Here is a 19318-nt window from a genome sequence, read left to right as displayed (position 1 = left end):
CCCCCTCATCTCCATTCTGTGGGGACAGATGAGGCCTCTGCCTGCCCTCCACCGTCCACGGTCCCAGCCTCTGCTACTGCACGAGGTGAAAGCATCCGGCGCCAGCCTGAGCTGTCTCCCTATGTGTCCCTGGGTCTCACCTTCACCTTCTGGACAATGGGCCCCTCAACCCTCCTCAGCCTGGAATTCCATCTGAGATCCAGACTCAAGATGGTGGGCGAGGCCACCCCAGGTTCCTTGGCACCTGAGGGCAACAAACCACTAAGCACAGTCTCTTCCTCCGTGCTTTTATTTTTAAAAAATAGTTGTACAAAAGAGAACAATTTAAGGCTTAACGGAAATGCAGAGTCCCAGGCGAGGGTCCTGCCTCAGCCTGGGCTGGGACTCTGCACTTGGGGGCTTGTCCAGCTGCCCCATTATGTTTTGTCCCTCCAGGACACAGGGGGTGCCCAGAAGAAGCACACTGGCCCTGCTGTGTCACCCCAGGCTGACCTCTGTCCCCGCAGCCTGGTTTAATGCTCTGCTGTCCCCGTCTTGAAATTCTGAATTCTTGAACAAGGGGCCCCACATCTTCATTTTGCAAGTGATGGAGCTGGTCTTGTCTGTCCCACTCCGAACCTGGGTTTCTCAGGCCATACAATACCCAGACAGCTCTCACGTCCTGGAGTGTGTGGAGGGGCCCCCAGGAAGCCTAGCCTGGGCCAAGAATCTCTGGCTTTCAAAGGTTTCGAAGGCTGGAGTCGCTGCCCTTGTTGCCCTGTTGCCCCACACAGCTCTGATAACCTGCTTCCCTGAATGCCTCATTCCTGGGCCCTCTCGCCTGCCGGACCTTGCAGTGTGGCCTCGACAGAGGCACTTGCTCTCTGAGCCCCAGTTCTAAGATGAAGGGGGCAGTCTCCACACATCACTCGGCTCTGACCTTCTTCGACTTTTCCTTCCCCTTGCTTGCCTGCCCTCTGAGCTCTTATTCATGCACCAAAGCCTCAGCTAAAATGCTCTTTCCTCCAGGAAGCCTTCCTGCTCCCCCTTTGGACTCTCCCAGCTCTTGGTCCCTTCCTCTGGTCCTGTGGGCCTGGAAGTATTTATGTCTGGCTCTGTCTCTCCCAGACTGGAGGCTTCTGGGGGACCACAGGCTGGCAAAGACAGGTTGAACAGTCTCTCCGATCTTATGGTGGGCATTTGATACCTTATGAGAACCAGTCCAGAGATGTCAGACTCCAGACTGGCTCTTCCTCTGCTCTGTGTGATGCTGGAATGGCCCTGCCCCATTCTGAGACTCGGTTTCCCCAACTTCAGTGCAGTCAGGCTGGTCTGTTCTTGACCCAGCCACTCCTCACTCATGTCCACGCTGATGGAAGCATGTGTACAACCTCATCCCTTGAAGTTTCCACTTGCCACTCAGCAGGTCATGCAGCGGGGCCTCACGGCCTCTGAGGGTGGGTTTGGATCCTCCTGTGGCGGGGGGTGGGGGGAGGAAATGATCCCATCAAGTCTCAGGAGGCCCTGGAGGCTCAGAAACACCCCTCCCCACCCTCCTCATCTCCACTCCCACACTTGGCCCGGGGGTGACACCCAGGAACAGACTAAGGTGCAAGGCGGGTTCAGGCCCTTGCACCTGTATGGGGATGTATAGGAGTTCCATCATTACTTAAAACTCATCTGTGGCTCTCTACCCTCATCTTGGCTCCCAGGGCCTGGAGAGCCACAGGGGCTTCTTGAACCCCCCAAGCTCACCTCGGAGTACAGGGGTGGCGGGCGGTAGCGGAACTCCTGGATGTAGGCAAAGAAGGGGCCTTCAGCACCCATGTCAGGGTCCTGCAGTAGTCGGAAGGGGCTCTGCTCCACGGCCGCCACCTCCTCATCGGCCACCACATCCGAGTACTCGGGAGGTGCTGGAATCGACAGACAGGGTGGGTGAGGCTGGTAGAGGAGGCGGGCAGCCCCAGAATTGGGGACAATGGCTGGGAGCTGGCTTGTGCCGGTTCCGGGGCTGCTGAGCTGTGTGCCCTTGGATTGGGATTCTGGGGGAATTCATACTCCCAACATGACTGTTACTGAGCACTTTTACAGATGGGGGCATCGAGGCTGGGGGAGGGAGAGTCAGCCGGGCACCTGCCTCTCTGCCCACCCATGCCCCTCACAGCAGGATGGAGAGCTCACCTTCAGGTCGCTCTGGCAGGACGCCCAGTCCCCAGTCCAGCAGGAAGCTGGCATGGCTGCCCACGCTGGACGAGCGGCTGCCGAAAGGATGCAGAGGAATGGTGCCGATGACCAGCGGCAGCTCCAGGAGCAGCTTGGATGAGCCCGGGATGTCCACGCAGACCTGGAGGAAGGAGCCATGATAGAGGGTGCCCAGGCAGCCTCGGCCACACCCTCCTTCTATAGCAGGAGGTCTTGGTGGGGGGCGGGGGGAACCCCAGCCTGGAGGACAGAGCAGACGCAGCCACCCCAGCCCCCGAGGATACTCTACCTTGAGGGTGTAGTCCACATGTAGCACGCGGCAGTGCAGAATAGAAGGACCCACAGGAGGGATCCGCAGCGCCCGGCCCTGCCACAGTGCCCGCCGCCCAGGGCCCACAGGCTCCCCTGAGAGACTGGCCACCACTGCTCGTTTCTGTTTGCGGGCACCTCGCGCCATGAAGGTCTGTGTCTGGACCACGGCCGCCCGTGGCAGCACTGGGCGCGTGGAGCCGTTGTCGATCTCGGCAAAGACGGGGATCACCTCACCTGTAGGGTGGGACAGCAGGGCCTCAGTTTCCCCACCTGCAACCCTGACACGGACCTTCTTCCCAATCCAGCCCCTCCCACCTGCTACCTGGTGTGTAGCCCTTGCGGTCGATCTTGGCTGAGAGAGAGACAAGGCCACGGTTACTGTACCAGGATCGGGCGATCTTCTCCCGAGCTCCCGCTTGAGGGGCCTTGTGGGGTGGAGGGAAAGGACATGAAATGCATCCCATTGTGCCAACCACAGACCCCCTGAAGCCTCTAAACCCTCAGCTGAAGGAGGATTTGGGGCAGGGCCTAGTATCCTGGTTTCCTTTTAACAATCTAGAAACTATTTGTAAAATGGATCCAGGAATATGACTCATCTCGTTAAACTGAAAACGAAGTGAACAAGCCAAGCACTTAGTGCGTAATGAGCGCTTAGTAAGCCATTATTATTGCAAGCTCTGACTGAGTCCCGTTTCATGGAGGAGGCACAGGAGGCTCAGAGAAGGTGAGACACTCAGCCAGAAACACACAGCCAACTGGTGCTCCTGGGACTTGCACCTGGCTCCACTGGACTCCACAGGCATTCCCATGCCTACCTCCCCCACTGCCTCCCTCCCTGCCAGGGCTCAGCTGTGACCCCCACTTTGAGAAGGGAGTGAGGAGCCAGTCACCAAATAGCCAGGACCCTGCCTGTGATGCTCCCATCCTACCTTCCCCAAGGGCAGCAACTCACCAGCAGAGCTGGTGTGTTGATGTCCACAGGCTCGATAACAGTAAACACCTTCCTTGCCCGGCGGGCAGGGACCCAGGGCCGGTGCAGGGTGGCTTTGATGCAGTATCGGACACTGCCGTGTTTGCCTTCAAATGAAGTCACTAGCGTCCTGGGGGTGGAGGGAAGGGGCTTCAGTGGGTGAGATCCACAGACTCCCGGGTGGAAGATTCCCAAAGACTTACGGGGATGAGAGACACGAGGCACTCCTGGGCATCCCCCCCGGGAGACAATCTTGCGGCTCGGGGGTCCCCAGATACCGAGCAGTGGAGTCCCAAACCTGGAAAGGGCTACAGACTTAGGGACTCCCCTGCAATCCTCCACCCCATTTGACTTACGGTGGCAGCTGGAAGCTGAATGGGAACTCATGGCGTCCAGGAGGCAGCGTTGTGATCCCTCCGGTGTCTGCAGGTAGGAGCAAGAAGGGGAGGCTCAGTGGCTGTGAGGGGCTCCCGGAGCGCGCAGCACGCGCCGTGCAGGGGTCCCCAGGTGGTACCTGGCGCGAGTAGTGTGGCATGGTGGCTCACAACCTCCACGCGCTCGCTGTAGCTCTGCGTGTACGCGGTGCTCGAGCCCGCGCTGCGCGACTCGGTCCAGTGTACGTGGGCGCGACCCCGCGCGCGCAGCTTCAGGGCACCCACGCGCGCCGGGCCCGCCAGCTCCAGCAGCACCCGGCCGGCCACCGCCTGGCCGCCGCTGAACACGGGCTCGGCGCCTGCGTTCGCACCATCCAGTTGCACCACGAAGGCCTTCACCTTGTCGAACAGCATCGCGGCTGGGATACGAACTCGCGGCGCGCGGTCCCTGGCTTCGAACCCGCGACGCGGAGGCGCGAGATGCGGACGCTGCAGCCTGAGAACGCAAACCCACCAAGCGCGCGCAGGCGCACTCGCTGATCGAGCCAGAAACTCCTCACTGCCTGCGCCGGCGCCGCATTTATACGGCAGGGAGGGGCGGAGCGAGACTCAGGTCCCGCCCCCGGAGAGGAATAAACCAATGGCGCGGCGAAAGGCGTGGCCCCGCCCACGCGTGGAGCAAAATAACAAACGCCCCGGCTCGCGACCCGCTGCCCTCTACCCTAGTGGACCCTGGTGTGAGGCTGAAGCACTGCGGGACAGAGCAAGTATCTCAGACTCCGGGGGTCAAGAGGAAGAACAGAGGCCTGGAGGACTCGGGCCTGAGGTCACCCAGCAAGATCATACTGCCGTCGGTTTAATCATCAACCGGCCGCCAATTGCAGACGTGACTCGATGCACGTCCAGCCCGATCTGGAGGGGTGTGTTAACAGCCAGGCCCCAATCGAGGCCCTGAAAGCCTAGGACTAACTACCTCGGGCCTCAGTCTCCCCCGCTCTGTGCAATGGGGGAGGGAGGAAGAAGTGGATGGGGCCTCCCTCCACTCGGGCGCCTACTGCCCCCTCCTCTGATTTGAAACCCGCTCAGCTGGCTGACCCGGGCTAGTGACAACCACTTGGAACCTGAGTTTCCACGTTTGTAGAGCCAGAAGAAAATCATTCCCGACCTCAGAGGGTTGTGCATGAATCACGGTGTAGCCCCTACTCGACCCCTCCCAGAGCCTCTCTCCCGAGTCATCAGCCCGCTCCTGACACACTGCCACTCGGCTGCGCCTCAGCGCTTTGGCCGCGACGTTCCTTTCCAAACTTTCAGCACCTGCCCTCCCTCCTCCGCCTCCGCAAACTCCTACTTGTCCTCTAGGCCTAGCTCTTCCCCTCACAGACAGAGCCGAGTACCGGGGAAGCTCACGGAATCCCCTGATTCAAGGCTGCGGTGTGCCTTTGGGGCGGTAACCCGTCTCTGGACCTCAGTCTCCTCGGAGAAGAACCACATACACGGTTTCCTAGTTGGGAGCTCACTGATCGCGATTTGCGGAGCGCCTGCGCCCTCTGGTGACAGAGGGATGCACTGCTGCTTGAACCCACCCCCTAGTTTGGCCATCCCCTTTGAGTCTGGCTCAGGCCCCACCGGGACCCCCTGAGGCCAAGGCACACCCAGCGGGCCGGCGGCCATAAACGGACACAACCAATCAGTGATAAGGGTAAGGGCAGGCCGGAAGAGAGGGGTAGAGGCTGTCCACTCAGTGATCACCCTGGGGGGGGGGTACCCGGAGGAGGGGGCTCTGGGGCTGAAATAAGGGGCCGGGACCTTCTCCCAGGGCCAAATAGAGCCTAGAAAGAGGACAAGAGGCTATAAGCCCAGGAGGAGGTGGGGAATGGAGTGACCCTGGGGGGATGGGAAGGCTCTTTCTTTTGGGTTTTTTGTTTTGTTTTTTCTTTTGGCCAAACCAAACTCAGCTGGAGGGATCCTAGTTCCCCAACCAGGATGGAACCCGCGCCCCCTGCAGTAGAAGCCCAGAGTCTTAACCACTGGACGGCCAGGGTAGTCCCAGGAAGGCTCATTCTGAGCCAGTGCCCTCAGTCCGCTTCACAGATGGGTCCCCAGAGGCCCAGAGAGGGGCAGGGCCTCACTAGAGGTCACACAGCAACTCCACAAGCTTCACCCCTCCAGTATCTTAAGGAAGCTACCAGTGAGTGGGACCAGGAGGACTGTAGGGTGAGACCAGCCCCAATTTCCCTCGAGTCACAGGGAAAGGGAAATGACTACAGGGCCCCTTCCTGCCTCACCCCTTGCCGGCTATGCCTCGGTTTCCACAGCTGCTCAGGCAAGAGTCCCCACACCTGGGGGCCGTTGGGACAAGTTTGCAAGCCTGTAGGCAAAGCATCTAGTGTGTGCACTGATGGAAAAAAAGGGGGCTGCGGGTGGGGAGCCAGGTTCGAGCTGCTTCCTGCTTCCGCCCATCTTGCAGATGGGTATGGTGAGGTCTGCCTTCCCCAAGAGGAGGTGGCCAGGGCAGCCCAGAGAGGCCAACACCCTCCTCAGCCACATAGCACGGTGCTGGGGCACAGACTTACTCTTTCTGTTGGCCCTGTTCTGCTCCCGACTGGCTGTATGGCCTGAGGGTGGGGGACTGAGGTTCAGAGCAAGGTAGGGACATGCCCAACACCTAAGACTCCCAGCCTGATGTGACCCCACCCCAAGTCTTCTCCCTGCCTGGGATGCAGTCCCACCCGCTCACCTGCAAACACCACCAGAACCCCCAACCCAGCGAACAACCCTTCCTGTAAAAACTGGTAAGGGGCACTGGCAGGGCGTGAGACAGGGGCCTTCTCTGGGAATCAGAGACACCAGGCCTGGGGCTAACGTGGCATCCTAGGGTCCAGAGAGGAGGAACTCCCAGTTCCACCAAGGGATTCCCCCAGACTCCATATGGGGGGGTCTCCCCCACAGCATAGCCTCTAGGTCGAGGGCGTCCCGGCTCTGGAGGCGGGGGGGGGGGGGGGGGGCGTGCCCAGACCCTAGGAGGAGTTCCTGGAAAAGAGGGTTTTGGAGGGGGGTAAGTAGGTGGGTGTCCCACCCTGTAGGAGGGTCCACAACCTGAGGAGGAGGTCTCCACATCTTGAGAAGGGTCACCCGATCACACAGCCTCTAAGTTGAAAGGCTGGCTTTGGAGAGGGGCGCCCAGACCTGGGTAGAGGGTCCCGGGGGATCCTGGCTCGGGGTGGGGGGGATGAGCGGCTCACCTAGGAGCAGCAGCTGCCGCCGCCGCAGGTATGTCTCGGCGGCCGCGTAGTCGCTGGACACCGCATTTACACCCACGCTTCGGCCCTCGAGCCAGTGGGTGACCGCCCCGCCGTGCGCCGCCACCTCGAGAGCTGTCACCCGCAGCGGTGACGCTGCCTCTAGCAGCACCCGGCCGCACAGGCGCTCCCCGCCGCGGTACGCGCCGCACGGGTCCCGCGCCAGCTCCAGCGCGAAGCTGCGCACGCCCCCCGGGCGCATGGCTCGGGCCGGGGCGCACGGCTGGGCTGCCGCACCCGGCGCGGGCCCGCCGGGCACCCGGCGACCAGGCGCACAGCTGGGGCGCGTCTGCAGACCTCCCTGGTCTCAGCGTTGGTCTTCGCCGCACCGGGCGCCCCCCGATCGTTCTCTTGCTTCTGCGAACTTTGTGCGGGCGCCGCCGTACCGGGCCGGCGCGTAGTTGGCGGACTTCCTGGTCCTCCGCGTCGGCCCCCGTGACGCGCTCGGGCCTCCGGGGACGTGCCGCCCGCGTGTCCGTGCGGCTGACTTTGCTACCCCCAGGGCGGGGCGGGCCCTGTTTTTTTGAGTCAGAGGCGGGCGGGGGCGGCTGTGGCTGGCGCGGAGCGGAGGCAGCCACCGGGCTCTGTGTTGTGGACTCATTCGTCCCCTACACGGCACCTTTGGACCGGGCGCCGCCCCAGCCTCCATCTGGTTGTTCCGCAAACACACCAAGCTCGGGTCTTGCTTCTTAGCCTTTGCACTGGCTGTCGCTGCTAGGAACGCCCTTCCCCAGATCTGCTCTCCACCCACCCACGCCCAAATGTCACCGGAGTCATTCTCTGGACTTATTTCTTTACGGCTCTGGTCGCTGTGTTTGTGACCGCTGTGTGTTTACTATGCCTCCTCCGTCAGACTGGGTGCTCCCAAGGGTGAACACTGTGCCCTATTTTCGGCATCCAATCTTACAGAAGAGGAAACTGAGGCCCCCAGAGGGGCAGCCACCGCCTAGAGGCATCCACCGGTGTCAGAGTCAGGACTCGAACTCACATCTGACCACAGCCCACTGACACCTCCCCAGACCCTTCTTGCTCTTGTGCCCCACCTATCACTTCCAGCCAGGTGGCCCATGGCCTTATCGGAGGCTGCCAGAGCCTGGGCTCTCAGCTGGACCCAGATTAGCCTCCCTCTCCACCCAGGGCCCAGCATCTGCCTGCCTCCCCCACCTGACTCCAGCACTCCGAGCCCAAGGCCTGGAGGGACCCTTTGACTCTACTTATGTCTAGAACCTTCCCCTCCATCCTGCCCCAGAGGGGCCCCTCAAACGCCAGGATCACACCACTCCCCTCCCCATGGAGTGCCCTCCACCAAGTCCATTCTTCCCTTTGGCCTATGGACCCCTGAGTTTAAATCCTGGCTCACCCCTCCCTCCTCACTCTGTAGCCCCAGGCAGGTGGCTTGACTCCTCTGAGTCTCCCCATCCTACCCTGCTCAGGTTCTGGTGAAGAGTCAGTGTGATAATTTACATTACATTGCCTGTATACAGCAGGTGCTCAATCCATGTCTGCCGAAGACTGAATGGCCCTCCTCACCCATGTCACTTCCCCCACTGGACCATGACCCACAGCGCCGCTGGCCCCTAGTGGGTGCTCCAGCAAAACCAGCTGGAAGGAAGTCCTGACTCTCTGCTGCCTCCTGTAGGCCAGGGCTGGGCCATGCTCTCTGCAGGGCCCCTCAATCAGTGTCAGGTGGGACCGGAGCAGATGTCCTCAGGGAGGTGTCTCTGATTGAGTTCAGGCCCGGGAGACAACCTGCCTAGGATGGGGATGGGGATGGGCTCACCTTGACCCCCACATCTGGTCTGGAACCCCAGGGCCGGGTATCTACTCCCCATGTTGTGATTATGAGTGTCCCCCAGCCACGCACAACAGGCAGCAAGTGGGTGGGTCCTGCTTTATTTGGAACTGGCAAGGACCCCTCTCCTGGCTGCTCCGCACCCACCGGGAGCCTGGGGAGAGCCGGGGGTTGGGGGTGGCAGAGGACCAGAGGAAGCTCCAGGCTCTCCCAGCTCCAATCAGGGAGGAAGCCAGTGGTGGCCCGCCCCTGCCCTTTCCTGCCGTATCGCCCTGCCCTCTGCCCGGACAGTCTGGCGGGCCCCAGTCCAATCAGCCCAACTCGGTTTCAGCTCCTTGAACTCCAAGAGGCGCCACTGTACAGGGCTTCTTGGCTGGCGTGGAGGTGGCGGCCACACGATGGCCAAGATTGAGGAGTCTGGTGGCAGGCAGAGCCGTCACCCGCAGTCTGAAGGGGCCGTGGGTGGCCGCCGGTGTGGGGGACTCCGAGCCACCGGGTCCAGTGGGCCGGAGCCAGGCCGGGGAGGCAGGGGTGGTGGAGGCGGGCGTATGGCTTGGGCGATGAGGCCCGGCAGGGCCTGCAGGGAGACGCCCAATGCATCCAGGCGGCTTTCAAGGGCAGCCAGGCGGGCCTCAAGCTCCTCGTGCTGGGCGTGCAGCTCGGACATGAGGTTGTACATGACATTCTGGGTCTGTCAGAGACAGGGAGGGTGGGAGAGAGGAGAGGCCAGGTGAGAGAGAGGGAGGGGTGGTTGCAGAGAGATGGCAGACCAGCCCCGGTTGGGTGGCGGCCCAAGTGAGGAGCAACTGTGAGCACACCCCCAAACCAGCCAAAGGCATCTTGCTGGGCCCCAGGGAGCGGTGGGAGGATAGGCGAGGGGAGCGGAGACACAGGTCTTGAGTGCCAGGCTCGGAGCCAGCAGACCAGGGGAAGGTCAAGGGAGGTCTTGGGGCCCAGCGGATGTGACCAGAGTTGCCATGAGGGGATGAACTAGCTGCATGGTCTGTAAAGCCAGAGGGTGGTCTTGGGTGATTCTGGACTGGTGTTGCTCTAGGCTGGGGACACGGTCGAGGGGGAGGAGGCTCGGTTGTGAACTATCCCCTGCTTTCCACATTCGACTGGGGAGGGGATAGAAGTCTGCGGGGGGGGAGAGGTGACCACCCCAAGAATCTGACCCTATCACAGACCGGGCAACACGACAGCCACAACAATTACACTACAGCAGGTCGTGGGACATCCCTGCCACCTTGACTGCTCCCCACAACCCAGCAAGCAGGGGCTGGTTCTGCCACAGTCCAGATGGGCCCGGGAGTTGCAGTGGGTAGGCGGGACACGCAGAACAGCCCTAGTTGCAAATGCCGCTCTAACCACCAGGTGGCGCTAGATCACCGTTCCGAGTCTCAGCCCAGCTCCGCGCAGTCTAGACGCCCAGACAGACCGCAGCTCACCGCCCGTCCTGGGCCTCAGATGCGAGGGCTGAAGGGGCTGTGCCACACCCTACCCCACCCCAACCTCTCGATCTGTGGGAGGGAGACAGGTCATCCACCCCACAGCTCCTTCTTTCCGCACTGTACTTGCAGCCTCTCCCTTCCGGTCTGAAAGCCTTTACCTGAGCCCTGCCTTCCACCCTTTCCTGTTACTGGTAGGCCAACCCCATCCAAGGATGAACAAATGCCTCTGCCCGCTTCCCCCCACCCCACCCCCGTAGGGCTGCAGACCCTCACCCCAGCCCGCCTCAAGGGGTCACACAGTCCCCCGGGGCCAGAGAGTAACATCTGGAGGCATCCAGCCCTTGGATGGCTCTTTTTTGGCCCTCTCTGAGGTTTAAACTTTTATTAGAATATACATTTTGTTTTTGTTGGAGAGATACAAATTAAATCAGCAACCTTGGAAAGCATTAAAATTTAATATTGGAAAACATTTTAACCTCGTTAAATTAAAAAAAAATTAGAAACCCTATAATCCAATCCAGTGAAAGGCTTACTTCGAAGCCTTCATTAAATGTATTTTGAGAGGAGTATACTGCTGTAATTATAAGGTTTAAATAACTTTTATAAATTCACATTTTAATCATCTGTACTAATGAAGGAAGTGTGATATGGATAATCCAAACTATAATATCTAGTACCTGAATTTTTCAAAGGCATTCGATATGTATTTGGAGCTGTAATCTCATATGACATCAAATTAGTTGGCCAAGGATTTCTACATGCTCTTAGGATTATGTTCTTTCTACTACCGATTGAATTATTTCTTCATGGTTCTAGAATATGTTTTTTCCTCTGTAATGTTCCCTTTCAAATTAAGTTTACGTGGGTTAGTATTAAATTATTATTATTATTTTTATTTTTTGGCCACTCTGTGCAGCATGAGGGATCTCAGTTCCCCAACCAGGGATTGAACCCCTGCCCCCTGCAGAGTCCTAACCACTGTACCTCCAGAGAAGTCCCCCGTTAGTATTTAATTAAATTGCATTGGAGCCAATTTGCAAAGTTCACACGTGAACTACTTATGAAAGGGCAAAAGGGAGTTCAGAAGAGTGTGACAAATATTCTAAGAGCTTGCCCAACTGAAGTTGAGTCAGTTGACATATCTTCTAATGGATGAATAAAAAGCGGGAAATTGGGGCTTCCCTGGTGGCGCAGTGGTTGAGAGTCCGCCTGCCGATGCAGGGTACACGAGTTCGTGCCCCGGTCTGGGAGGATCCCACATGCCGCGGAGCGGCTGGGCCCGTGAGCCATGGCCACTGAGTCTGCGCGTCCAGAGCCTGTGCTCTGCAACGGGAGAGGCCACAGCAGTGAGAGGCCCGCGTACAGCCAAAAAAAAAAAGCGGGAAATTGGATGGGACCTGACATTAGAACCAACAAATAGATCCATTTATAACACACACCGATCTTACAGAGCTCTTGCAATCAACTTTAATTTCCTGAAAGATGTTTAATTGCTATACAAATAAGCTTTCTCCTGATGCTATAATTTGAATTTATAACCCTAGCAAAAGAAATTTGTTTTTCTCTTAGATTTTAGAGCTTGTATGTAGATGACATTTCTAAATACGAAAGTACCACTTCACCAATTTAGCCCACTAATTACATATTCTTATTAAAACTTTTTATTAGCTATGAATTAAAAATATAAAATAGATGCCAAAAAAAAAAAAGGCTGACAAAAATTGGGACTTCCCTGGTGGTCCAGTGGTTAAGACTCCACACTTTCACTGCAGGGGACGTGTGTTCGAACCCTGGTCAGGGAACTAAGATCCCACATGCCGCATGGCGTGGCCAAGAAATTAAAAACAAAAAAGGCTGATAAAACAGCCGCCAATGTTAAAAAGTAAAGATTTTACACACAGATGTAGATTTCTGGCATCACTCTAACAACTGGAGCCTCTGGTCACAGTGGACCCCTGCAGACAGGGCTCTTATTCCCTGGTGGCTGGTCCCTGCCTGCCCTGCATCACTTGCCTGGGTCACCTGTCTATACTATGGGCACCAGCCCTGTCCCTCCCTCCCTGGCAGGAGCTGGGCCTTGTCCTTTACAGAACATCCCTCATCCTCCTCTGAGGGCCTAACCAACTCCTTCTGGACCAGGGGGCTGCCCCACCTCACCTTGCCCTGCTCACCTTGGCCAGGTCTGCGAGCGTGTTGGTCTGGTCATTTAGCTTCCCTTGCTCAATCTTCACACTCCGGAGCCTGTGGGACAGGTGGGAAGGTGGGGTTGTGCAGAGGCTGCAGTGGGGTCAGGGTTCCTCCATGCACCCACCCCACCCAGAGTCACCTTGTGGGATATGCAGTGGGGGGTGAGGGGCAAGTTGGAGGTTAGCCCCCTTGCAGCCCATTCCCTCCTGGCATGCAGGGGGCAGCAGGGCCTGGAGGGCGGTTCAGCTACCACCCACAGTGCCCACATGCACTAACCCCCAGGAAGAGACTTACTTCTGAGCTCTGGCAGGACCCAGCGGAGCAGGGAGAAACCACAAGGCAATTTTAATCTCAGCACACCTGGGCAGCCCATGCCCAACCCTCCCACGTGCGCCACCCCAGGGCCAGGCTAGGGGCCCTGGACGGCGGAGGGGCTGCTGCTCTTGCTCTAGGGAGAGGTCCAGCCTCTGAGGGGGTGGTACCAGCCCTCAGGGATGCATCCTCCCTCTGCCCCCTCCCTCCAGCAGTGCCTCACAGCAAATGCAGCTGCCTCCGGCCCTGCAGCCCCACTGTATGCCTGCCTGTGCCAAGCTCCTGGCCCTGGAGGGGACATTTAGTCCCGAAAACTATGCCCGTACCATTTCCCAAAGGGGAAGTCAAGGCTCAGAGGGGCAAAGCCGGTGCCCACTGGCATCCTAGCAGGATTTGCACCTGAGTCTGCCACTCAGCCTCTGAGACCTTGGCCCCCTGGACAGCTGCCTATGGGGCTGGTGGTGGGGGGGTGTTGTCCTCACCCCTTCTCTCCACCCCTTCTGTAGCTAAACCAGCCCAGGGAGACCTTTCCAGGTAGGGCTCTCCTTTCCTCCTCACTAGTCCAAACTCAACCCTTGCACACCCACATGTGATAGATGCTCGGAGAGGCCCCTTGGGGCCCACCTATGCTGGGTGTTGCCAGGACCCCTGAGAGGACCCAGCCCTCGGTCTGGAGAAGTGGAGGTGGATACAGACACCCCTAGCCCTGGAAGTTGGCAGGGACTTGCTAAGGAGCCACTGACATGCCTGCCCTGGGCAAGTCATTCCTGGCGTCTCTGGAACCTTCCTGTTACAGGTTGAATGGTGTCCCCCCAGAAGACATATTGAAGCCCTAACCCCCAGAACCTCAGAACGTGACCTTCTTTGGAAATAGGGTCTTTCCAGATTTAACTAGGTTAAGATAACTGGTGTCCTTATAAAAAGGGGGAAATTTGGACAGACACATACAGAGGGAGGACAATGTGAAGATACAGGGAGAACATCATATGAAGATGAGGGACTGGAGCAATGCTTCTATAAGCCAAGGAGCATCTGAGGCTGCCAAAAGCTAGGAGAGAGGCCTGGAACAGATCTTCCCCTGATGCCTTCAGAGGGAGAACGGCCCTGCCGACACCTTGATTTTGGACTTCTGGCCTCCAGAGCAGTGAGATCATAAATTCTGTTTTAAACCACCCAGTTTGTGGTACTTCTGTTAAAGTAGCCCTAGGAAATGTGTACGCTTCCCAAACCTATGCTGTGTTCCTCAGTTTGTCCTCTCCAAGACCACTGTTTCCTTTTCACTGGCTGCTCATACTGCATTCCCATCACGGGGACTCTCCAGCTCAAGGAGATGCCGTGGCTCCCTCATACCTGCAGGTGGTACCTCTGGTCTCCCTGGCACTGTGCTCATTCCCACCTCCCCGCCTTTGCCCAAACTGTGCACACTCCCTGGTATGCCTGCCCGCCTCTCGGTTTCCTACCCAAATCCCATCCACCCTTCAGGCCCTAGTTCAAACTTGCTTGATTTCATCAGCTGTTCTCATAAGGCCACTGTTTTTTTGGAAGTGTTCAGGGGGACCTAAGGGTGAGCGAGATAGTCCTTCCCCAGAACAAATGGACAAAGGTCACTCACAGAGCAGGTGCCTTCTCCACAGACCTAACTCTCCTCAATTCCTACCCTCCGACTTCTCCCAAAGAACCTTCTGGGACATCCCTTGGGGCAAGGTCCAGAGCAGAGCCATGTCTGTGTCCCCCATGCCTGGCACACCAGCTGGTGCAGGAAATGTTTGTGGAATGACCAAATGAACATATCGAGGGTGGTAATAACAACAACAACAACAGTTCCCATTTTCAGAAAATACTGTGTGACAGGCAGGTGCAGACAAATCATCTGGTCACCCCAATTGTTTGATCCACACTCCATTCCTGGAGAAGAGGCATGTCACCATTGTCTCCACTTTACAGATAAGAAAACGAAGCTTGGACTACTGTAGTCACTTGCTTAGGCCCCACAGTTAGGTGGCAGAGACTAGATTGGGACCCAGTGGTCAGTAAACAACTGTTGAAGGGTCAACAAAGAGGGCCTTGGGGTCTTATGAGGAAATAGGACTAACACCTGGGCACAGTGAAGTCAAGCAGGTGGGGCACCAACTCCTCTCCCTGCTTCATAGGTGATAGGTGAAGCAGAGGTTGGGGGTACCATGTGTTACTGACTGCTTGTTCTATGCCAGGAACTATGCCAGGCACTTCTGCACATCACTCCATTTAGACCTCCCCACAGTCCCATGAAATAGGGACTGTTATCATGAGAAATTAATCCAGTCATAACAGTAAACACAATAAATGTAAATGGACTAAACTCTCTAGCTAAAAGACAAGGATACTAGGGGCTCAAGGAGACTTTTAGAGTGATGAATCTGTTCATTATCTTGACTGTGGGGCTAGTTTCATGGATGTATACATATGTTAACACTGATCAAACTGTGCACTCTAAATAGCTGCAGTTGACTGTATGTCGATTATACCTTAATAAAGCTGTTCTTTTAAAAGAGGCAAAATTATGAAATAGGATTAAAAGATTAAAGTCAAGCTGACTGAGCTTCCTCTCCCATGGCCTGATCTCGCTATGGTCACACTCCATTACCCTCTTGTGCCCCAGGAGCTGACCGTCCCAGCCACACCCTGGGGTCTCCCCACAATAAGCTTCCTGGCTCTACCGCTCACACCAGGGTTCTCTGTGCTGCCTCTCATCTCTGTTCCCTATGGGTGACTTGGTTGCCTTCCTGTTGTACTAGTTCAGACCCTAACATTGTTTGCCTCGCTTTCTGGTTCATCAGCCCCTGAGTCTGGCCTGAGAGTTCTTGGGGCAGGGATCCATCTGATTTTCCTAGGGAAGCCCAATTGTGAATGAGGTTTTCCAGGATGTAAGAGCTGGGAATGCATGGGCCCATTCTGAAAAGTGCTTAAAAACACGTTGTTTTCTATTTTAAATCAGCTACTATGTGACTCAACTGTAATTTATATGTGAGTGCCCAATCCCACAAGATTTGAAACTGTTTAAATTCTAGACTGTGTACTGTCCCATACATCCTATATGTAGCTACTGAGCATTGAAATGTGGCTGGTCTGAATAAAAACGGGCTGTAAGTGTAAAATACGTACCGGACTGCAAAGATTTAGTATAAAAAACTTTCTAAAATATCTAATTAATGATTTTTATATTAATCACATATTAAAATGATAACATTTTGGATATATTAGATTGAATAAATATATTAAAATTAATTTCAACTTTTAAATTATGTATGTGGTTCACATATTTCTTGTGGACAGTGATTGGCATACTATGGTCTATAGGCCAAATCTGGACAGCTGTTTGCTTTGGAAAATAAAGCTTTATCAGAGCATAATTACACCCATTCATCCTTGCTGTCTTCCTGCTACAACAGCAGAGTTGAGTAGTTGTGACAGAGACACTTTGGCCCACAAAGACTGAAATAATTAATATCTGGCCCTTTACAGAAAAAGTCTGCCAACTCTGGCTGCACACTGGACTCACCTGAGGAACTTAAACTTGAGCTCAGGCTGTATCCCAGACTCTACTGTAAATGGTGTTGGGTATGGCCTGTAGGATTTTATTTTATTTTTTAAAAATTTTCAGCCACGCTGTGCGGCTTCTGAGATCTTAGTTCCCCAACCAGGAATCAAACCAGCACCCTCAGCAGTGAAAGCGTGGAGTCCTAACCACTGGACCACCAGGGAATTCCCAGCCTGTGACATTTTAAAAAGCACCCCCACGTGACCCCAATGAGCAGCCAAGATGAGAACCACTTGATTAAATAATTCTCAGGAAAAAGGGACAACAGAGAAAATTAAGTAATCTCTAATTATCCCACATGATCACATGAATCAGGCCACAGATTTAATTCTGAGCTTCCTGGAAGCCAAAGCAAAAAGGGGAAATTGCTTCAGTGTCCAAGGGGAGAGTCATTTTGGCTATTTCAGAGAATAAAATATGCTACCTGCCACTATGTTGGGTGGTTTGCATGATTTATCAGAGGTGACTGTTCTGGACAAGTGCTGGGTCCATCACCTGCCTCCCTCCGACCAACCCACTATCCCACCCAGCACAGAAGCTGCAGGCCCCAACCAACTGACCACCTGGCATGGGAATGGCCATGATGTGGCCATGACGAGCTGTCTGGCCTAGTCTGCAGCCTCCTCCCCGGGGGCCAGGGCTGCCTCCGTGCCAGGTGGACACAGAAATGCAAGTGGGAAAGGTGTTGGACTTACTGATGGATGGCTTGGAGGAACTTACGCTGGTGTTTCCGAACCCGGGCGTGGTCTGGCTTTTTCACCAGCCTGGTGTGTTTGTAGATGAGCCACGTCTCCCTGAGAACGTTAGCAGCGGCGTTTTTTACCTGAGGCCAGAGAAAGAACAGTTCCTTAGAGTAGCACAAAACTATGGAAGGCTCTGGAAACCTCCAGAAACTCCTGGAAATGCCCCTCTGGGGTCCTGGGACTGTAGGTCAGGACCATGTTTACACATCCACATCTGTGCTGTGTGTGTGCACGCGTGTGTCTGCCTAACACACATCACTCACCATGGGCCAGACCCTTTCTATACAACTTGCAAATGTTAACTCAGTCAATCTACACACGCCGGTATCTCTCCCATTTTATACGTGAGGAAACAGAGGCACAGAGAAGCTGACCTGCTGAGTTCATCCGGCTTATAAATTGCATCTGGTTGCCTCACCACGAATCCCTGACTCTTGCTGAGGGGCCCGTGACTGGGCTGTGACTGGGCACAAAGGTGGACACCTGTGCACAGCTTAAGGGTGTTCACATGGTGGTACAGCCCAGGGCAGTCTGGGCACACACAGGCAGCGCGGCATGACCCGTGGGCACGTGTGCAGAAGTAAGGTGAGGAGGGTCTGCCCTTGAGGACCAGAAGGCGAAGTGGCTGTGATGGGGCTGGCGTCCTTACCCGCTTGGTGAGCTGAGTGTCCATCATGAAGTTGTGCACGTGTTTCTCTGCCTTGGTGAGCTCCAGCTTCCGGGCCACCACGGCCACCACGAGCGCCGTGCAGCCAGCCCCCTGCATGAAGAGGGCGAGGGGGCATGTCAGGGTCCACCTCGTATGGGTTGCAAGTAGGATACCCTCCTTCCTCCAGGAAGCCCTCCTGGTTCCTCCCCCTCACATTTGCCCTCCAAACCTGCAGGGTTGGCAAATCCCATCTTCTGAGTTCACTGACTCCCAACCCCGCTAGCTTAATATCCATCAAACGTCCAGGGAGCCTGTGCCATAAATTAGTTCATTTGATCCCCAACAACCGCGGGAGGTAGGACCACTCTTATCCCCATTAGGCAGAGAGGGAAAGTGAGGCTCGGAGATAAGAGAAAGCACAAGAAACAGGCAGGATCTGCACGTACATTTGGGGCTGAGGCCCACGGAGGTGGGAGGATTGGGAAGCATTTCCATCCAGGCTTTGGGGTCTGGATGATGGGGACAGAGACCCGGCTGACATGTTGCTGGCCAGTCATGGGGGCGGATTCTGCTGGTAGGGTCAGAAGGGTGGCGAGAAAGAAGGGTCAGGCCCGCTGCCTGTGGTGGGGCATTTGCAGGAGGAAAGAGGCAAAGTATTGGACCCAGGATGCGGGGAAGTAAAGGGAGGGGACACCTTCCCCGTGATGGGTACCCTGCTCTAGCAACCACCCTCCCCAGTATGTTCTGAATGGCAGCCAGTCCCCCGGCTAGGGAAAGAGGCCAGAGAGGACTTGCTTGTCCACTTGGGGCCCACTTGAGAGACAGACGGGCAGGAGTGAGGATCCGAGGGGGAGGGCAAGGCTCAGAGGTAGGGGTGGGGGGCAGTGAAAAGTGATGCAGAAGGAGGGCGGGAAGGGGGACCTTCTGCCACTGAGAACCAGGAGACGGGGAGCCCAGGACATCCAGGTGTCATCAGCCCCAGGAGTGGTGTGGAGCAGGTGGCAGGGGCCAATGAGGGGGGCCAGAAGGTGGCTCCCCACCTGCGCTGGAGGCTGTCTTTGGCACCGCACCCACCTGCTGCTTCCTCCTGCAGCTACTGCATACAGGATGGAAGGAAGGAAGAGACCTGGGCTCAGCCTCTGAGGGCCAGGGGAGTGGCTAGTTTTTCTTCCGAATGGAAGGAAACATTTATGGGGAAGGGTGGGCACAAAGTCGCCCCCTGAGGAGACCCCATCATGCGTTCCTGGCCAGGACGAAGGTCTTGGGAAGACTCAGGAGTCTGTGTTCAAGAAAAGCCCTGTCAACTGGGGCAAAGAAACATACTGGAAACCTCCATGTAGAACACTATGCCCCCAGGAAAAGGACCAGCCAATGACTCCGCACAATAGCATGGATGCCACGTCCGGCAAAAGACACTGAGTTCAGAGGCCATGCTGGGATGCCTTGAAGTTCAAGAATGAGCAAATGTGTG

General features: G+C 56.3%; 2 protein-coding genes across 7 annotated transcripts in view; both read right to left on the bottom strand.

Moving 5' to 3' along the window:
• Window positions 1–273: 273 nt before the first annotated feature.
• Window positions 274–7443, bottom strand: ARRDC2 (arrestin domain containing 2). Of its 3 annotated transcripts, none has more exons than XM_030880152.3 (8): window positions 7080–7443; window positions 3820–3886; window positions 3446–3593; window positions 2816–2918; window positions 2471–2727; window positions 2161–2323; window positions 1735–1892; window positions 274–1452 (listed from the first exon to the last, which is right to left on the bottom strand). In XM_030880152.3, exons 1-8 carry the CDS (start codon window positions 7336–7338, stop codon window positions 1399–1401), a joined length of 1209 nt encoding a protein of 402 aa, XP_030736012.1. In that variant the 5' UTR covers window positions 7339–7443; the 3' UTR covers window positions 274–1398. The 3 variants fall into 3 exon arrangements, with proteins under 3 accessions (XP_030736012.1, XP_060152859.1, XP_030736009.1); XM_060296876.2 differs by lacking the exon at window positions 7080–7443 and adding an exon at window positions 3978–5576; XM_030880149.3 differs by lacking the exon at window positions 7080–7443 and adding an exon at window positions 3978–5587 and having other exon boundaries at window positions 2161–2727.
• A 1570-nt stretch (window positions 7444–9013) lies between these two features.
• Window positions 9014–19318, bottom strand: part of KCNN1 (potassium calcium-activated channel subfamily N member 1) — a 33237-nt gene continuing 22932 nt past the window's right edge. For 3 of the 4 annotated variants that reach the window (XM_060296875.2, XM_030880147.2, XM_060296874.1), the window contains 4 exons: window positions 17848–17958; window positions 17151–17278; window positions 12551–12620; window positions 9014–9619 (listed from right to left, as the gene is read on the bottom strand). In XM_060296875.2, the coding sequence (XP_060152858.1) occupies window positions 9365–9619; window positions 12551–12620; window positions 17151–17278; window positions 17848–17958 (564 nt within the window). In that variant the 3' untranslated portion in view covers window positions 9014–9364. The remainder of the gene's footprint in view (window positions 9620–12550; window positions 12621–17150; window positions 17279–17847; window positions 17959–19318) is intronic. The other variant, XR_004044319.3, reaches the window with a different exon arrangement.

The sequence above is a fragment of the Globicephala melas genome, chromosome 3 (genome assembly GCF_963455315.2).
Source record: "Globicephala melas chromosome 3, mGloMel1.2, whole genome shotgun sequence".
NCBI lineage: Eukaryota > Metazoa > Chordata > Mammalia > Artiodactyla > Delphinidae > Globicephala > Globicephala melas.
Note: the sequence above shows the minus strand (reverse complement) of the source record. Positions and strands in the feature narration are given on the sequence as shown.